Source organism: Lepeophtheirus salmonis, chromosome 8 (genome assembly GCF_016086655.4).
Source record: "Lepeophtheirus salmonis chromosome 8, UVic_Lsal_1.4, whole genome shotgun sequence".
NCBI classification, from domain to species: Eukaryota; Metazoa; Arthropoda; class Copepoda; order Siphonostomatoida; family Caligidae; genus Lepeophtheirus; species Lepeophtheirus salmonis.
The window spans coordinates 28,198,169-28,217,954 of NC_052138.2; the positions used below are offsets into that span (position 1 = coordinate 28,198,169).

Genomic DNA, 19,786 nt, shown 5'->3' on the forward strand with positions numbered 1-19,786 from the left:
ACACCCTTAATATTAGTAGCCACTTCGTTTGTATTTCCTCCTTCTCCGTAGAAAAACTGTAAAATACAGCGTATTTTACAGTTTTTGTATTTTTCATCTTTGATGCACGTTCAAACAATACTGATTCAAACAATCATAAAACTGTCTTGTAAAGCTTTTTAGTAAGAAATATCATCTTTTTAATGCCATATATAATACAATTTATACAACGTGAGATACACATTACTAAAGCCATATATTGGAAAAATAATGCATATTTCTATTACACCTATTATATACAAAAATAAAAATAATAAAATAAGTCCGTGTACAAAAATATATAGTCTACACTGCCGTTCCTCTCTCCAAATTGTCCTTAATATCCTTGGTATATTTTCCATAGAACCTCTCCAACTTTTGGTTAAACTTCATGTTGCGTTCGTTGATGAAATCAATGTCTGCGTCATCATTAAAATTCCTTCTTCTGGAATACTTTTCTCGCTTCTTGATTTGATTTTCAACATCCGATGCCATACGCTCAATGGCATCAGGCGTATCCTTATGTACTCCGTGTACCAAGGCCCCAGCACGAGCATAAAAAGCATCCTCTCCATGTCTCTTTTTATCATGATTATATATTTCCATATCCGGCTTAATTTGGGATTTTACAAGACTTTCGTATTTGCGGAAGCTTGCGTTTTCATATGAGCTGAAGCCAGGGTCTGGGTTCTTGTTGGACTTTCGGGCCTCTCTAGCAGCATCGTCTGCAGCAACATGACGGAGTTTTTCTCTAATTGGATCCTTGCCTTCATTTAAGCATTTTGAAATCCGTTCTTCCTCTGAAATAAGGGGGAAAATGTATTAACATTTCAATCATCTGATAAATGAAGGAATTAAATAATAAAATAAATTGATGAGTTCACCGAATGTTTGGAAGCTATATACAAAGTGCTATATAATTATAGTGCCATGAAAAAATTAATTAATTAATCACAGATTGTGGTTAGTTTTACGAAGACGGTCCTCAAAGTAACCAACATAAAAAAAAAAAGTTTTTTTCTACATAATCTCCTTTCAGCTATACATACTTTTTTTTTTAAATGGAATTTTATTTTTACAAAATTTTCAAAAAAAATTCTTTGTTACTGTGTAACTTCGCTCAATACTCCATTGAAACTTCTTCACAGCACCGTTTTTGCTTCAGTGTGAGTAAACACACACCTAAACATATTTTGAAAATCCTACAATGTCTATTAGCTTACAAACTTTCAGACAACGATACACCAGTACTGCATTGTGGATTTTCTTCACAATTTCTGTGGTCGTCACCCCATTTGTTGAACCCCTGTGATACTCGTCTTGGCAGCACGTACGGCCCGTTTATTCTCAGCTAGCCAAAATTTTACTTTTGTAAACGAAGGAACAGACTCACTCAGAGTAGAGCCCAGTTAAGGTTTTTTTATTGGTTAGACTAAGGCCTTTCAATAAAAGTATAGTATTTGCCGACAGCGTTTACTATTGATGGCTCCCAAACCAATACTATACGACGTGGGGCATTCAAACTTCAATACATACTTTGTATTTTGTGTTCCTAATAATACAGGGATTTTAAGAGAAATGACCGCCATATCTTAGTCAGGCCGGTTATTTCTGGAGATTTCTATCACAGAGTAGTATGTGTTAATATTGTTTTAAAGGTTTATTATTGTCTTACAATTGATCTTTAGCTCATTCAATGTATTTGGTGCTGTCTTGAACGACTGAATGTATACACCTTTTAAATAACTTGAAGCAAGGTTGCATCTACAGCGGCCATCAAATTACCTTTACTGAGCCTAAAAACTGCATTGGCCTCTCCATTGATCAAATACTATATCGTTAAGGTAAAAGGTCAAAAGTGAACAGGGAGGCCAAAAGTGCACAAAATAGTATTGCACTTCATTTACAATATGGGATTGATCCCAATCAAGCTGTAAGTTAATAGATACGCCAAGAAAAGGCTTCACAATCCAAAGCATCACACCAAACTTAAGACCTCTAAATAAACAGACCTTATAACCTTGAAGGCATCCGGCAGGCTAAAATGCGGATGGCGGCACGTACACATTATTGTTAATTTTGGCGTTTTTATTGTTCGTAGTTATGTTTACAGGAGCGTTATCACCTAGGAAGTCTAAGCCTCCAAATATTTTTTTCCAAAAACAAATTTTTGGTTACAGTTACCCAGACATTATTCTTCGATAAGTTAATAATATAATTTTTGACTACTTTGATGATAAAAAATTCTAATTGACAAGTATATACTGGTGACTGGAAGATTAGCACCATGAATTTTTGTCCTGGAAACTTTTTCTGTGTTATATATATATATAATAGTATAAATGTATTTTCACACTTCGTCGGGCATAACATGGGTCTTCCTTCACTTGAAGTCCACTGTAATTCATTTTTTTAGATAGAATAAATTAAAATGAGGACATTTAAATTCAATTTGGATGCATAGTATATGAAAGAATTGAAACACGACTCGGTTGGGTTGGTTCCTTTTTTCTCTGGCGATATTTACAAGGATGTTCCCGTGATGCAGTACAAGTTCCCCTCTTCCGTCATGACCCTCAGCAACCTCTCTGCTGTATTGCTTCCCTCAGAGTCTCAAGTTGAATGTGGAGATCTACCAGAAGTTCTTCAGGAACGTGGTAAAACCCTAGATGAACGAGGTGTCTAGGGGTAGGCCCTATTTCTTCATTAGATCAAGGCACCCTATATCTGGCTACTCGAGAATGTTCATTACAACTGGTCACTTGACTTATGACCCTCTCATCTTCGGAGTGTAATCCCCTTAATTATTTCTTTAGGGGTATTGCCAAAGACACAATTCTTCAACTGCCTGAAGACTGGTATTCTGGAATGCAAAAATGCAATACAAATGACTTCAAGTGGAGGGAAACCCATTAATAATTTAAATTATATGTAAGAAATTATATATTTTTTTGAAATTCTGAGGCTAATACATAAAAAACTGAGGTCATATTTTGATCTTGATACACACACAAAAGTGTAATTTTGTTGGAGTGGTTGTTTTGTAGAATGTTAAACCTAAAAATTAAAGATCCAATCAAATAGACTTACAAATCAAATAAAAAAAGTTAATTTATCAATGATCAATTTAGCGATAGTATTTGTAAACCTTATAAAAACTTCCAAATATTACCAAAATTTAAATAAATATTAGGTTAAGTAAAAAGTTCTCGCTAGATGTCTTTAGTGAGCTATATCTAGCAAATAATACATTCCAACGATTCTGTTTTGGTAATATGGACGTCGAAAATGTCAATAAATAATGAAAATCGTCGAGTTGGACCGACATGTGAGACCTTATTATATTGGCCCGGAACTGAAGATTACCAGAAAACCGTTTGGAACCATCTAAATGGGATAATAATCCTAATTATGTCAATTTTATTATCAAAATAATTCGAAAAAACCATCAGAACTTATTACTTCGCCTATTACATTATTAATTTTAAATATTCTACATACACCTTAAAATATTATGATGGGTAACAGTGATTGAGTGTTTACCCTAGCTCATCTTGTTTGTGTACATTAGTCTAAATAACTCTTATTAGTCAATTGAACAGCCTATAGTCGGGAATTTCAATAACAATGAAATCAAGCCAAATTTCCTATCCAAGGCCTTAAAACCAAAAAAAAATAAAAATAATAATTAATAGCAGGAAATAATTATAATAACAAACCAAATACTAACAAAGTTAAACAAACCAACGTTGTTTTTTTTTACTTAACCCCAAGTTAGGTCATTTGAAAGTTGTTGCTAATTGAACATACATGATTTAAGCGTAGCTTCAAAGTTTAGGCATCTATTTAAAATATGAAGAATATATTCTGCTACCCTCTTTTTTCCCGGATATGTCTTCTTTTTACATCATTCGAAGCGCACAGGATTTTTTATAAATCCAGGGAAAAAGTTGAAAATCGACATAAAATATTAATTTTGCTATAAAAAATTAGAAGAACAAGTTTTGATAAAAACAAGAATCAAAAATATAATTTATTAATATCCAAAAACGACACTGACCGGGCCACGTTTCCTCTTTTTTAGGAATAAAAATATGACCACCCTAATGTATTTCTATCGTTGCGTAATTATAACAAAAAAGTTTTGCAGAAAATGTGCATTCGTGTAATTTTTAATTTTTTCTGGTAAAGTTTCTTCTGAAGAAATAATTACTTAAATAAAATGGAAGAAAAGGATAACGAGGTCCAGTTACACCAATTTGACATAATTTTTAGATAATCCTAAATTTAGCTATAAAAACCTGAGATATCCTGGCAGAAAAATCCTAATTGTAATACCTAAATGAATAAATCTAATTAACTAGTAAATAATATTGAAAATTAGTAGTGTTTGATACTACCAAACCTCTTATTGTTGATATGATTGTGAGAGATTGGGGCATATGAGGCGAATATACCTTGTGATGAAAATCACTATTTTTTTTCAAATAAAAAAAAGTAACTTCTCAAATTTCTCTTTCTATGATTAAGGACGTGTATCCAGATTTTTATTTACACAAAGTTTTACTCTGAGGCCGATTCATACCAAAATTATATGGAATTGGTTGAAAATATAATGGTCTCAGATCGTTTTTGGATTTACAGACCGAAACCCGTCACTGGTTACCATTAGTGTTGTGTCAGTCCTTAGTTAGGACTAAAGACGGCAGTACCATCCATTTCACTATCGGTCCGGTCCAGTATAGTCCTGAAACTAAAAAAGTTCGGTCCTGCCTGACATAACTCAACTTTATTTTTTATTTATTTATCAGTTCTAGTACTGACAGTCCGAAGGAGCAACGGTATTTAGGACCGGGGACTGATAAGAATGGCCCAAAGATTGGACCGGTTCGAATAAATAAGGATAAATTAAACCTTCTATTCTTTCATTCTTTAGAAGAGAATACATATGGATCAGGGGTGTCCACAGGGAGTGAGCTGGAGGGACTGTACCCCCAAAAAAAAAAAAATTAAGGAATTTTTTCTTTGTACAATAATTTTTTTTGTTCAGGATGAAATAATTTTACGCGAGAATAGAGGGAATTTTTTTTTTTTAAGATTTTTTTTTTTTTTTTAAACAGATCATATGGGCAAATTATGCGGCAGACAAAAATTTCAATATTTCAAATTTTTTTCAATTTTTTTTTTTTTTGGTGATTTAATTTTTTTGTGAATAGCTGTGGATTTTCAATTTTTTTCCAAAAAATTTAATATGTTGAAACTATTTCAAAAAAAAAAAAAAAAATGGAATTTTTCATAGTATTTTGTGTGTAGCTATGGACTTTTGAAAAAAAAAAAAAATTTTTTGGGAGTTAATTTTTATAAAAAAATGTAGAAACCCAGCCCCACCAAAAAATATTATCCTGCAGATGGCCCTGTGAATTGATATAAGTATTGAGTAGTTACGTGTGAGTGTGATCATGAATAACAAAAAGTAACACTAAGGATTTCTTAGGGAGTTATCTTCTGTATTCATGCTGCAATCATGTGTAATTTGGATTGTCATCCATGTTATTTTAATTTTATAAAATAAAATGTTTAAATTTTTTTCCATGAATTGCAATGATTAAGGTTCATTAATTAATGATCGTCTCTGACTCTATAATTCTCAGGATTCTTTTTTTTTTATTGTACAAAAAACTGATTTTATATACTAAATATCTCTAAAATTTAATTATGTAAATAAATATCTATAATCAAAATATTTACTCATTGTTTTTTAACAGTCGAGTTGTAATATTTTCCATACTTTCATTTGACTATATTTGCAAATTAGATAATACATTCTAATATGGAAGTATAGTTTATCTGCAGATATCATTCAATAATTATACTTTACTTGCTAATTTTTTAATGAAACGACGTGTGCATACATATCTTCATTAATTAGACGTAGTATGACAAAATCCATTCAAATTAACATTTTACAAACTCCTGTAAAATACCTGATATTTTTTCAACCGTCAACAAATACGTTGTCCGATAAAATGAATGTAGTAAAAAGGTTACGAACAAAATGTTTGGGTAATATTGTTGGTTGGTAAAATTGTGGTGTACATTATCATTGTGAGACAAAATTGCTGTCGCTAATATTATCTTGAGACAATATCATTGTATGCGATATTATTGTGAATAATGTCTTTGTAATTATATTATATAATTCGGGGAATCAAACTATTGAATGATTTTAAAAAAATTCTCAAATAATACTGAAACATACACCAAGGCTGTACAGAAGAAGTGCCGAGTTTAAACTCCAACGCGGCGGCGTTTCTAAGCATCGAGTGCCCCTTCTAATATGCTATACTGCGTGTGGTAAAAAAATCTTTACACTTTTAATCTAGAACTTTATCAAGATATATTTCAGCAACCAGTTGTAATAGGGTATGTCAATAAAATAAAAATAACTAATATGATGTCTTGGCTAACCTAACCATCGATGTAGCCCCCCTTGGCAGCAACGATGGCTTCGAGGTGGCAACGGAAGGCCTTGCACCCCTTGTAGATGTAGTCCTCAGACATGGTATCCCAGTGCTGGTTGACGATGTCCTTGATGCTGTTGATATTTGGGTGACAGACGGTGCAGGCCTTGGACTGAACATACACAGGAAAGCAGATTCTGTGGAATTTTTTTAATCATTCCATAGTTTGATTGCTTGAATCACATAATATAATTGCAAAGGAATTGCACACAATAATATTATCATGCAATGAAACTACTCATAATCATATTGCTCACCTTTACAATGATGTTGCTTCACGCTGATATTACTCACAATAATTTTGCCTCAATAATAATGTACACCACGATTTTACAACTAAGGTTTTGTCTGCAATAATTTTACAGAAATAAGAACAATTATTTCACTATTCATTGACACTAAATAATAGATTATGTTCCTTGACAATTGTAAAGCAAAATAAAAATGACATTAGCAATTATTTTCTTATTTATCAATTGTAAATAATGGTGTAATGCACATATGTATTTATTTATGTGGTTCATAGATTTAAGTTTATATTTTTATTTTGTCTTAATTGTATAGCCTTATAATATATTTGATAATTGATTAATTTACTACGATTTACACTTTTTACAATTATATACTTATAAATATCTAGGTATGTAGAAAAAAGTATGTTTTTAGTTGACTACTCTCATTGGTCAAAGGTTTTTTCCTAAGTGGCTCTGCTTAGTTCCAGAATACCATAGTAGTTATAAGACATCAAAGTCTAAAAAAATTATATATAGTTATTAATTTTCTTAGTGTTTAGGTTTTGTTATTCAATATTTTCATAACTTAAAAAAGTTACATCATCAACAAAAAAATCCAGAAGAATATTTTCCCTAATTAAAACATTTTAAAATAATAACAGAACACCTATATTTGCTAGAAATTCTTGACGTTGAATGTGATGAAGAGCATGATTTTGATCGTTTTATATTTTGGCCAAATTTTCAAGTGCATGACAAACCAATTGGTTTCTGAAGTAAATGATAACATTCAAAAAGATATAAAAATAACTTAAAATAAATTAATAACTAAAGAGTAATAAAGGATTTAAAAATTGAATAGTGAGGATTAAAATGATGATTTATTTCATTGCGAATATTAATAATGTTCTTCAAACTTTATTGTCTAATTGTATAGTACAATATTATTATTAATATTGAATAAATTCACAACAATCTACTCTTATTTACAATAATATACCTGTCAATGAAGTAAAAACCTAAGAATGACCCCTTCTCGCACAATTTATCATTCCTTAAGTTAAGTATTCATTGATTGTAGATATTCCTTCGAACACAAAATTGAATGGAATAAACTACCATCGATGTATTGAATGTCCATGGGAATTACTTCAAAAATGCAATAGCTACTTGTGACAGTATCCGTTGCTGGATCAAGAGTATTAAAGCATATAAATATTGGACGTCTAAGATAAAGGCTTGAAACTAAATTATCTGAGATAATGGATCTAAATTAGATATACAAGATGCTATTGATTTGAAATTCAAATTGGGAAACCGTATTCATAAAGAAATAGCTTACGTAGTAAAGGATATTTCTGAAAACGAGTTATTCATCTCACTAAACACTTGTATTAAGTTGGGAATTTTACACCCTAATTTCCCTTGTCCATTAAAAGAAGAATGTATTGATCTATCTTTAGTAAGTGAACAAAGTATGAAAAATATAATGAATCTCCACTATAAATGTAGGTATAGAACTATAAATTCAGATGAAATCAGGGATGGATTATTAGAATATAGACATTAACCACGTGAGTGTAGATACTCATCTAATTAAATCATTCATGGTCAAACCCTTCGATCAAAGGTCCCTACACATAAAATAGCAATGAAGAAACCAATAAACATACTAAATAGACAATGTACGTACAAAAAATCAAAATCATATTACGACATCAATTCCAATAATTTAATGGAATTAATAATAGGAAGTCGAGCCGGGTACAAAACTCAATTACAAAATTAAGAGACAAATTAGGAAAAGTAATTTGACGGAAACACCGAATATATCAAACTTATATGGAAAACGGAAAGGTATATTAGACAAATAGGGGTTCTTAAGAGTCACCAGCCAATGTGGAAAGACCAAAGAGCCGACCCCGAATATACCAAATAGAAAAATAAATCTTGATACCAAGCCAATTAAAAATTAAATTAAACTTAAATAATTTATTTATTTACATTTGAAGGAAGAGAGGTTGTTGTATACTTTCGATATATAACTTCCGTTTAAATAATTAATGTACATATATTATATTTTTTTAAATTGTGTAATATAGAATATATAATCAGTTAATTACAGAACGTTAAACCCACCATTACAACTGGATTAATATGAGATACCCTAATATCCATTTTACCATTCATACTGGATTACTTTGTTGTGACATGTGACAGTAAATTACATGACCTTTCAGCCTTATTTCATTCAAGCTAATTGTGCCACCCATGTGATAAATGTAAATATTTATTATTTTTACTTTTAAATACACAGTTTTTTTTAAATTGCACTCTATTAGTGGATTAAATTTACTGTGCAAAGAAAGAAAAAATATTAAACATAGAACACAATGTGGAGAATTATGTTTGTGATTATAAGCATTTCTTTCTAAGATGACAAAAGTTTTAGTAACATAATACAATATATGAAATGGCTCAGTGGCCCAGAGCCAAAATGATACAAACTAATTGGGTGTAAGTTTTATAAATGTTTCTGATTTTGTCATTATGCTTCTAAACCCTCAATTTGGAGGAGGTACATCCAGAGCTGGGCCAACTTTGAATTTGGTCAAACTTTGCAAAGTAGGAGGTCCTATATGAAGCTTAATAATTGGTTGCTCACAATATATGAGCTTTCTAAGCATTCAATCAATAATTTAAAAAATAATAATAATAATAATAATTAGTATCTAAATAAATAACAATACATTAATTAATTTCATTTATACTAATGTAACTTTCAGTACCCTTAGGCTGTGGTAATCTAGGTATATTGCAGGTTTTCAAAAAAAAACGTACTATTTCAAATATTTTTATGTGTTATAGATAATTCAAATAATTTTGAATGCACAAAATAAAGTTACATCTACTACGAAAGTTCTAGCAACATGACTATCATAGATTAATAAATACAGATGATTTTGAATTAGTATCTCATATTATACCCAGTTGTTTATATATATAAAATATGGATTTGATAATATAATTACCTTCAAGAATATATTGTGCTCTCCGTTTCCTCGCTTCAGCTGATTTGGGCTCCTTGAGCCGCCGATCCTCTTCCACAACTTCAACTCGATTCAACTGACGTGCTTTATTCCTTTTCATATGCAATTCTTTCATCTTCTCCCTTCGAGACGCCATACGAGCCTCAAAAGAAGTCGAATCAGCCATTTCTATAATAGTAATATCAAAGTAAAAACACCACAGATGAAGCCAGAGTAAATAAAAACTTTTACTTTAGTCAATGGTTCAAACCAAAGGAGCAATCACAGTAACTTCCTCGACAAAATCAAATATGTCAAAAATAGAGTATTTTTATTTATTTATTTTCTTTTCCGTTGTTGATGATATGCAGCTGTTGAGAAGAATGAGTGAAGAAGCGGTTTTTAAAAGTAAGCTTGTCTCGAACTCTTATTATTACAGTTATATTATTCATACATAATTTAACAACTGGCTTTTTTATATAGCATATGATTACTTGATTAGTAATGCAATGTCGAGAATATAAGGTCACACATAGGCAGGCTCGTAGCTTGTACGTAATAAAATATCAAGTATTTAATAATATTTTATCATGATAAATGTTAAAGTGGTGCAATCTCTATTTATGTACACGCCTCAAAATACTGCTTGTCACTTCTTAATGAATCATTTTTTATTCTTTTGATACTAACAAAATGCGAATAAGATATTATTTATTGAGTATGATTGATAGAGTGATTTAAAGTGACTCATTAAATTGCTAACAACAATTGTGTATTAAACTGTTAGTTTAGAGTTTCTTTAATGGAGGAGGGGAACAGCTCATTTTATTGAATAACTTATGTATTCAAGGCCATGCATGATGCGCTTTTTTATCACTCACATGTATATAGTGTAGACCTTATATTTTTAGACAATAAACTCATTGTCCTACATATTTTCCTCCAATAAAGTATATTATTTAATTTAGTATTATAAATAGAAATTTACTCTATGCATTTCGTTCAATATTATTAACGGAGTCCAGGTCAGAATGATAAAGCAACATTAGTATTTACATACATATTTTTTATTTTTTTTGTTACTATATCAAAAAAGTGTGAGATATTATTTTGCCAGGTTTCTTGCTTCGAATAAAATAATCTAATAGTAGAATTTCTTGCAATCCATGTTCCAAATTAGGTGCTTCAAAATTTGAATTTAAGTACATATTCTAACTTATGTATATGAACAAAAAGGCGTACACGCAGAGATTATTATTCAAACACCTCGTCTCCGGCCATCGCCAACGTATGAAATATTCTTGGTCGCAAGTAGAAGTTAGTTTGCTAGCAGGAGCACTATTTTATACTGCTAAGAGTGTCTTGCGATTACTCATGGTTCGTAATAATTAAGAGGAGAGTTAATTAAGGAGAAAATCTTGATAGATTATATCATTTTCAATGTATGTAGACTAATTTTAAGTCATTTAATATTTCCTATTCGTTTCATAAGGAGTCCAGGATGGAGTTATATAGCTAAAAATGTTATATATATTTCATTCTTAATACAGATAGTTTGTTAGGAATATGAATAGGTTACGTGACTTTCCCCCCTGTCCCTGCCAAAATACTCTTGGAGCATAAAAAAATGCGCTTGATCATTTTTTAATTAATAATTTTCACACTCATTCCTAGTTATAATAAGTAATATTACTTATTATTGGTGTACATCCGTCGCTATGGAGAAGGTCGAATCGTGATGAAGATCACATGGATTATTTTACTATGGATTTTTACGTAAGTAATTTTCTTTGCTTTGATAAATGATAATTATTAATTACTCATGAATCCTTTTGTTTATAGATTGGCTAATGGAGAATCCTGTTCTATGGTTGATCTCACGGAGGGTTGGAGATGCAAACATAGTGGGGAATGTATCTGGAAGGATTGGGTCTGTGATGGCAACGAGCAATGTCCAGATCCTGACAAGTCTGACGAAATTGAAGGTAATTCATGAACCAAGCGATTTTGACTTTGCACTTCTTTGTTCCAGTAGTAATTATTGATTTATAATGTATTTCTTAGGATGTAATTTGTTCCCTGATACGGGATGTCAATCTTGGTTCGGTCGTCGTCAACAAAAAATGTGTCTAAATGATCCTGATCGCTGCGTGGAACGTGTTGAGGAATGTGGAGGACTTCATATAGACAATGTCCCCAATAAACCCTCTCGTCCCATTAATTCAGAGGTGTTTCTAAATAGCGTGGTCTGGAAATGTAAAGACGGTCTAACTATTCTTAGATCAGAGGTATGTGATGGAACTAATCACTGTAAGGACGCATCTGATGAGTCCGAGGGTTGTGCTCTATTCCCTCAAACAAATTGTAAATCTCTTTATGGACAAAAATACATTCAGTGTCTGGATAAAAATACTTCTGTAACAGTTTGTACTCTTCCCAAATATGCGGAGCAAGGGCGTTGTCGTGAATGTCCGAATGAAAATGACTGGCGCTGTAATGATGGGGAATGTATTGCTGATTCGCTTGTGAGGACTGGCATCAAAGATTGCAAAGATGGTTCTGACGAATATATGATTGATCTTAGATGGTGGAAATTAGTTCTAATTACTCTGGGCATTACTGCTTTTGGACTTTCTTTATCAAATATTTATCGATTTTGTAATTCTGAAGTGAGTTGAATGACTATATTCTATAACTGATTTTTTCAAATTAATCTTTTCAGAAACAACTTTTTTTCTGCGAGTCTTGTCAACTTAATAAAAGCATAGAGTATAAAAGACAGCACTCACTATCTTCTACTCCAGTTAAAAGGCCATTCGAAAACGGAGAGGCTGATAAGGAGTCCGTGGGTATAGAAATGAACTCTCTTGAGGAAGAACATAATAACTTTCAAACGTTCAAGAACGAAGTAGAGGATGAAAACGATGGAGAATCCGTCGATTCAGATTACGTTCCGAGTGATATTGGAGATCCAGAGTCTACGCTCCCATCAGAACTTATTGATATTCTCGAATACGCAGGCAGTTGGCGTAATTCTCGAGAATTAATCAGTGAATTGGGTGTAAAGGCCCATCATGTATACGCTCAAGTTCATCAAGATCCGGTTCTATTCAAGAATTTGTATTTTTATTTATCTTTTCGTCAATCAGATGTACAGAATCTCGCTTCTGTGATAAAGACATTACATCGTTGGGAAATGGAATTTCACGGAGAAGACCCTCGGAGTGTTGAAGCATGCCTTAGACTTCATTTAGGCTGTTCTGAGCTGTATAAGACCATTCAATCATCTCTTGCAGATAATTTGCCAATGAAATGCATGTTCCAAGATAAAATTGTCCCATTAAAGCGATGGTTTCGAAGTGTAAGAAGGCGCTACACGCCAAAACAGTTTCGACCGTGCTTGGAAGGTTGCTATACGGTTCTGAAAGTGATCTACTATTCCATATCTCCCTTTCTTTCTGCTTCATCTCTATATTTTGATATTTGCAAGGACATGTGTCTTGCCTTTATAATCTACACTTCCCTTTATGAACTGACTCGAGGTGACTATTGGCACATGGACTATTGCTTCGAAATCAGTTTAGTGATATCTCTTATTTGTGCCATTTGTGTAGTTCAATTTATATTTGTCGTCATTTCTGGTTACTTTTCAAAGGCTGTTTTCGAAATGTGTAAACACTCCGCTTCTAATGGAAAGCAAGCTCTGTTTTTTATTCTTTCCACGGTTTTTGCACCTCTAATGCCAGCCTTTGTAATAGCTAACCACGCCTATTATAATGAACGGATTTATAGTGCCAAAAGAGAGCTTCAAAGCTTTAGTGTCACAGCCCTTGCAGCCAAGGATTCCCACAAAAAAAAAAAAGTGACGACTATTATAGATATGGTTACCGTATATACCTGTTCAACAAAGTGATGAGAGCTCGCTACCGGAGCTTTTTGTTTCGAAGAATCTATTCATTTTATAGAGTATCTCAAGCAGCAATAGGATCTGTTGCTGTTGTTTGTGTATTATCCCTGATTATGATTGTGTCCAATAGGTCTGGAAGGGCCATTAAACTTTTTGTTGGAGTAGAGGAACATATTTGTACATTTTTTAATCTCAATTGTGGCTTGAGTAGAGAAGCACTGAGTGCAGATACACTTTTAACATCTCTTCACGTTGCTGGGGATTTTGTTTTTATTATGTCGATGGCTTTTTCGTTTTATATGATGATTTCATCTCTAGTTCGATATGTTTACCAATCAAAAGTGATGAACATGTCAACTAATGGACAGATTTGTCTTAGTTTATATTATTCAATGCACTGCATCTGTCGACTTACGGTTATTATAGCTCTTTTTTCGACTGCTGAAGAAAATACCCAAAGCGGACAAAAGCCCATTATTTCATTATTTCCTGCAGCTATAATTAGCTATTTGCTATTTACATTACAGGTACTTCTTATTTATGTGTTCAAAAGTCGGTTCATTCCGGAGTTTAATGATGGAAATTTAATTGAAAGACTTTTGAACGTATTTGTCAATACTTTAGTTGTTATCCCATATACCTCTTGGGACGTACCCCATGAACCTCCTGCCAGAGCTGAATCATGGTGGTGGGATCAAGAGAATGATGGACCTCGGCCAATCAAAAGATCTGCTTCTCGACAACGAGCTCAGAGTATCAAAGCCTCAAAGTTGCTTGAAAAGGAGAAACCTAATTCCATTGGTCTGGATCTATCCATGATAGCGGGTCCTTTGATAATAGGAGTGGGAAAGTTATCAAAAGAAATCGAGAAGATTTGGTGGAAGAATCCTAAAAGAGATTTGACACTACAAGAAACACTCAAAGAGCTCCCAAAAAAGTTTGACAATATCAACCCTGATCTTGTGGAAACTACATTACAATATTTAATTGACAATGGATTTATTAACAAATCTCTTTTCAATCCCCGTAGAACAAAACATGAATATTTTTGGTTATTGTGTCTTCAGTTCCTTATCAATTTATTCGCTTTAATCGTAGAGCTTTCCAATGGAGGATTTGTTATGCGCTCAGGAATGCATTATTACTCATGGGACATACGCCTGGGTACCTTTGGATTTGGCCTCGTTTTTCTCATTCTCTATTATAAACGTTATCATTTAAGCAGAAGATTGATAGACGTAGAAATATGTGGCTATTTTTGGAGGGCATGCCCTGTATTTTGTTGTTTAAAGGAGGATGCGCCGCTTCAAGCCATTACAGGTGAAGATGAAATGCAAAGATGCCTCGAAGATATTAAGGATTTAGTTGTTAATGTTTCCCCCCATAAATTATCCATGGGAACACAAACCCATATCTCTGTTGAAGAATCGAAAGAGGACCTAGATAAAAATATTTAGAAACTGATCTTGATGAAGTTGATCAAAAATGATATACCCAGTTATAATTTTTATTTTTTGAACGGGTACTCTAATAATAAAAATAGCTTGAGAAATTTTGTAGTACTAACAAAGACTAGTTAAATACTGCAAAATTTATGTTTATTATTACGCATATATGAATGATAATTCATATTTTTCTTCTCTCACTCTATCCAAGTAGCTCCTAAATTTACGACATAATATTCTTATAATTAATTAATTAAATAAGGGCACTGTTGAGATGCACATTTTGAGTCGTCTTTATCTATAACTAAATATTTAAACTATGCCAAAATATTTTTTCCAATAAATTGCTCAAAGAACGTACTTCTCAACTAAATACCTGATATTTGCCTTTTCTTCTAAGTATTATTATAATTACTCATTATATTTAAGTCTACTTTACCTTAATATCATTGTTCCATGCCCTTGTCAGATAAATATAAATCATTCAAAAATTACGTAGAATGTAGGACCACCTATGTTAATTTATCAATTCTTGTTAACAAAAGAAAGATATTGTAATTACTATTTCTGTTTTTGTACTTTTATATATATATATATATATACCTATAAATAATTAATTAAATTATTGATATTAAAGCCAAATTAATAAAGTAATGTAACTTGTGACCAAAAAAATTACTCATCAGAATTTTTTGAAGGGTTTCTATTCTAATAAAGATTATTCGGACAAATTATGTGGTAGAGTAAAAAAAAAAATATTAAAAACTCCAAAATATAATCTTGCGGACGCCCCTCTTGTGAGTCTCAATTTTCACTTTATTTAACATAAAAAAGAAAATTGATAGTGTAGAAATTATCCCAAGTGGAATACACTCTTATATTGCTGATTTTATATTTATAATAATATGTCATTATAGCTATCATTTATTATTTTCTTAGTTTTTATAGTATTCAATCCTGGCTATGAGTGAAGAAAATAAAAAGATAGCATGAACGTAGGACTGAAAGACCAGTCCTTAAGATCGTTAAATGGTAAAAAAGATAGGATGGATAAAATAAAAAGACTGAAAGGGTTAGGGACTGTTTGTTCTTGGACAATTTGCTGAAAACATTTTTGCGGAACGGACATTTCGCAGAAGGCTATTGGGGACAATTGCCAGAAAAATTATATTAAATTTAGTGATAAATACGATTGCATATTATAATTCAATTTAAAAAATTACAAATTGTCCTGGCTAATATCCGTTCGCCAAATGTCATTAAGCAAATTTTCCTTCGGTAAAAATGTTTTCGGATAAAAGTCCACTCTCAGGGACTGTTTTATGTCTGGCGGCACATTTAGTCAGCTGATCCGAGGCGCTAGTATCTTAGCAAATCCTCACAGGATTCTAAGCGATAACTATGTCTCAAAACATTATGAAATGTGGAAAATCCTCGCTCAAATCAATGTTTATATCACAGGGAAATGATGTCACGGAGTAATTTTTCGACAAAAAATTTGAAATAATTATTTTTACTTTTTTTAGAAAATAAAATATAGGCACCTTTTTTTCAAATGACCTTTAAAAAGTAATACCTTAAAAAAGTCATTTTAGTATAAAATTTTTGAAAATATTTATCGAATGCCTTTTTTTAGGAAATATATATTTTTTTAAATAATCTTTAAAAAAAAGTGTCAATTATTTTTAAACTGTGGTCTTAAAAAAGAAAAACTTCCTTGCGTTACCTATTTCAAATTTGTATCAGGAGCCGGGTACAAGGTTAAGAGTGGATCTTGGTAAAAGTACACTCCGGTCCTAGATATCTATTGTATAAGGAGAGGGGATCAAGTTGGTGTTTCTCAATTTTAGCAAGTACGGCTCTTTGAAAGTGATGAGTAGTTATGTAAATCGTGTGTATTTTTTAGCTGGTCCGTTGTTTTTTTTTAATTGTTTATCTGAAGAATCAATTTTTCATTAGCTGTTGTCATTAATATTTCAATCCTGAGTAATGAACTTCCTTTCAGACTATATTCAAAACTTGATAGAAAATTTATGTGTGCTCATAAAAGACAGAGAGTAATCTTATGGATCTGTTGTAGAGTAACAATTGTTAGTCCGGGTTGGACTCAAAGTAGAATTGAGGATATATTATATTATGTCCTTGTTAGATTAAGAGTAAAATTGAGGATCGACATTTGAGTATTTCTTGCCTATCTCCTTGTTTATTTCCTTCTCACCCTTTCGTCACAGCTGTTTGTAGCTGACCTAATGAAACGTCATGACAGCTCAGCTGCTTCTCTTCAAAACATTCTTCAGATTGTTAGGGTTACCATCTTGATTTTGGTTCCTTTTTTCCCTTAAATACTTTTTGTTGAAAAACACCTTTTATAAATATTTGGTGTTTGGTAATTTTCCTTTAAACTATTTTGCCTCAGACGTTTTGCTTTAAACCATTTCTCTTTAGGACATTTTGTCTTAAAGCTAATTTCCCTTAAGAATATTTTGCTTTAATATATAAATAAATTTATTACTGAAAAACACATTAAATGGTTGTTTTCTGTTGAAAAAAAAATGGAATCATGACCCAAAATTTCGAAGCATACACCAGCAAAATCTCCAAAAGAGAGAAACAAAAAAGCACGACAACGATTCGAACTGAAAAATTGCTAATCACTTCTCTGTTAGTAACTATCAATAGACATGATGGATTATTTGTTATAGAAAAGACTCATGGATTGACGAAAAAACAAAAAATGAACCATGAACATTACTATTGGAAGAGAAAACAAATATTTAATGCATTTTATAGTAATAAAAGTCCTAAGGCCAAATAGTTTATAGAAAAACGCCCTAAGGGAAAATTACTGAGGATCATAATATTTAACTAAATTGTTTCAAATTGCAATAAATAATGTAATAGTTAATGCTGAAAAATTTGGTAACCTAGGAAATGATATATTGATAGAGTTTAGTAAAAAAGTGGGCCTTTTTCTTAAAAAAAAGGTTTTTCAAATAATGAAACATTGTCATTCGATACGTATTATCAAAATTTTATTAGGAAGCTTCTACTTGAAAAGGCCCATATTTTCCTTTCCAAATAAAGACATTTCTTATTGGAGTTCAAAAAAAGGGATATCAGTCGTAAAGTTTGATTTAAAAAAATTAAACACTCTCCCCTTCTCCAAGAAAATCCTAGCTCCGGCCCTGTCAATACCTAAAAAAATGTATCTATAACTTGTTATACCTTTTTGATACTAAGCTGTTGAGTTAAGGTGTAGATGTTGAAATATAATTAAAGATTAAATCCTCATCGCAAAATTGATTTCATTATTAGTGTTGTATCATGAAGTATTTTCAAATTTACTGCATACATTCTTTACCTCTTAGAGACGTTGTTGCATGACACAACCACCAACTTCTTACATTTTAAATCATTGGTTCGAACTTTAACTCTTTGCTGTTGTACCTCAGCTATAGATCTGAAGTGGAAGATAGTGAGAAAATAAAGAAGGAATATTGTTTATAATTAGTAAGGAGTCACAAATCCGGGATCAAGAGTCTATTTCGAAATGACTCATTGACTAGTGGCAACGTACTCATAGTCATGATCTCATTTGATGTTTGAAGAAATGTAAGAGGAAAGAAAGGAATGTTTCAACAGTAAAGCTTAAGTACGAACCTATATTACAAAAACATAAAAAAGGCGGTGAATATGTCATGCAGCAAAATCTCCAATAAGGGAACCAAATTTTTTACAAATGATAATTTTTTTTTATTCAGTTGCAAAATTTGCCAAGTGACTTTTTTTTAACAAAATGAATATTTTTAAATTCAAAATGGTCACAGAAAACAAGGTAATTATTGTTAATTGAGGTCAGGGGTGTTGATAGCTTTCATAATTTGAAAAAAATTATTCCTACAATTTTGAGTGATGTTTGTCAATGTCAAACATGGGATGGTCGTCTAAATATATATAACAGTTGTACTTTATGAGTATTTGAGATTTAAAAGCATTCATTAAGGAAATTAGTCTGTTTGAAAAAAGTAATGGATCCTTTGCACTATTTATAATTGTCCATTCATTAGATTCGTTTAAAAAAAAATACTTTGAGTTATCAGGGAAATAATTCAATATATTTTGCTGTGTTTAAAGACAAGGAATGCAATAGATTTTTTGACTTTCCTTCAGAGATTATAAATAAATACAAAATATGTTAAAAAATAAAATATTTCAGTAAATTACACATAATATATCTATGCATAGTTGGCAATAATTTTTCTTTGGCAAGTTATTGAATGAAGTGAATGAATAGTCAATGATGTTTCGATTGAAAGCTCATAATTCATGCATCTATTAAATTCCTTCCACTTCACCTTCTATTTAGTGTATGCAACAAATAAGGTGTGGAAGTTAAAATCGAGGACTTTTTGATAACGAAAAAATAGGTTCAACTTTTTGCAAAAATGAAAAGGAGGACAACATTGAGGCTTTATCAATGACTTCTTTATTGATATATCCTTCTATTTTTCAAAATGATTTCCTTTGGCTGTTACCATGGCGTCCAACCTCGACCTAAAGGCCCTGTAGTACTTTTTAATTATGGGTTTGGGCATGACTGTCCACTGTTACTCGACAAAGGCCTTGAAGTCAT

The 19,786-nt window shown here is 31.6% G+C and overlaps 2 protein-coding genes across 3 annotated transcripts; one reads left to right on the plus strand and one right to left on the minus strand.

Annotated features, from left to right (window-relative positions):
- Window positions 1-216: 216 nt before the first annotated feature.
- LOC121123326 (pre-mRNA-splicing factor SYF2) lies at window positions 217-10,188 on the minus strand. The gene is made up of 3 exons (XM_040718445.2): window positions 10,054-10,188; window positions 9,805-9,990; window positions 217-818 (listed from the first exon to the last, which is right to left on the minus strand). Exons 2-3 carry the CDS (start codon window positions 9,986-9,988, stop codon window positions 325-327), a joined length of 678 nt encoding a protein of 225 aa, XP_040574379.1. The 5' UTR covers window positions 9,989-9,990; window positions 10,054-10,188; the 3' UTR covers window positions 217-324.
- An 898-nt stretch (window positions 10,189-11,086) lies between these two features.
- On the plus strand, window positions 11,087-13,888 carry LOC121122723 (uncharacterized). Of its 2 annotated transcripts, XM_040717752.2 has the most exons (5): window positions 11,087-11,243; window positions 11,476-11,577; window positions 11,644-11,786; window positions 11,866-12,470; window positions 12,524-13,888. In XM_040717752.2, exons 2-5 carry the CDS (start codon window positions 11,540-11,542, stop codon window positions 13,712-13,714), a joined length of 1,977 nt encoding a protein of 658 aa, XP_040573686.1. In that variant the 5' UTR covers window positions 11,087-11,243; window positions 11,476-11,539; the 3' UTR covers window positions 13,715-13,888. The 2 variants fall into 2 exon arrangements, with proteins under 2 accessions (XP_040573686.1, XP_071746496.1); XM_071890395.1 differs by lacking the exon at window positions 11,087-11,243 and having other exon boundaries at window positions 11,394-11,577.
- The last annotated feature ends 5,898 nt before the right edge of the window (window positions 13,889-19,786 follow it).

Bases quoted from the DNA above. Each gene is read 5' to 3' on its own strand.
- LOC121122723 (XM_040717752.2), top strand. From the start codon at position 11,540: ATGAAGATCACATGGATTATTTTACTATGGATTTTTAC. The intron at 11,578-11,643 runs GTAAGTAATTTT...TTTTGTTTATAG, and splicing joins ATTTTACTATGGATTTTTAC to ATTGGCTAATGGAGAATCCT. The intron at 12,471-12,523 runs GTGAGTTGAATG...TAATCTTTTCAG, and splicing joins ATCGATTTTGTAATTCTGAA to AAACAACTTTTTTTCTGCGA.
- LOC121123326 (XM_040718445.2), bottom strand. From the start codon at position 9,988: ATGGCTGATTCGACTTCTTTTGAGGCTCGTATGGCGTCTCGAAGGGAG. The intron at 819-9,804 runs GTAATTATATTA...CCCTTATTTCAG, and splicing joins AGCACAATATATTCTTGAAG to AGGAAGAACGGATTTCAAAA.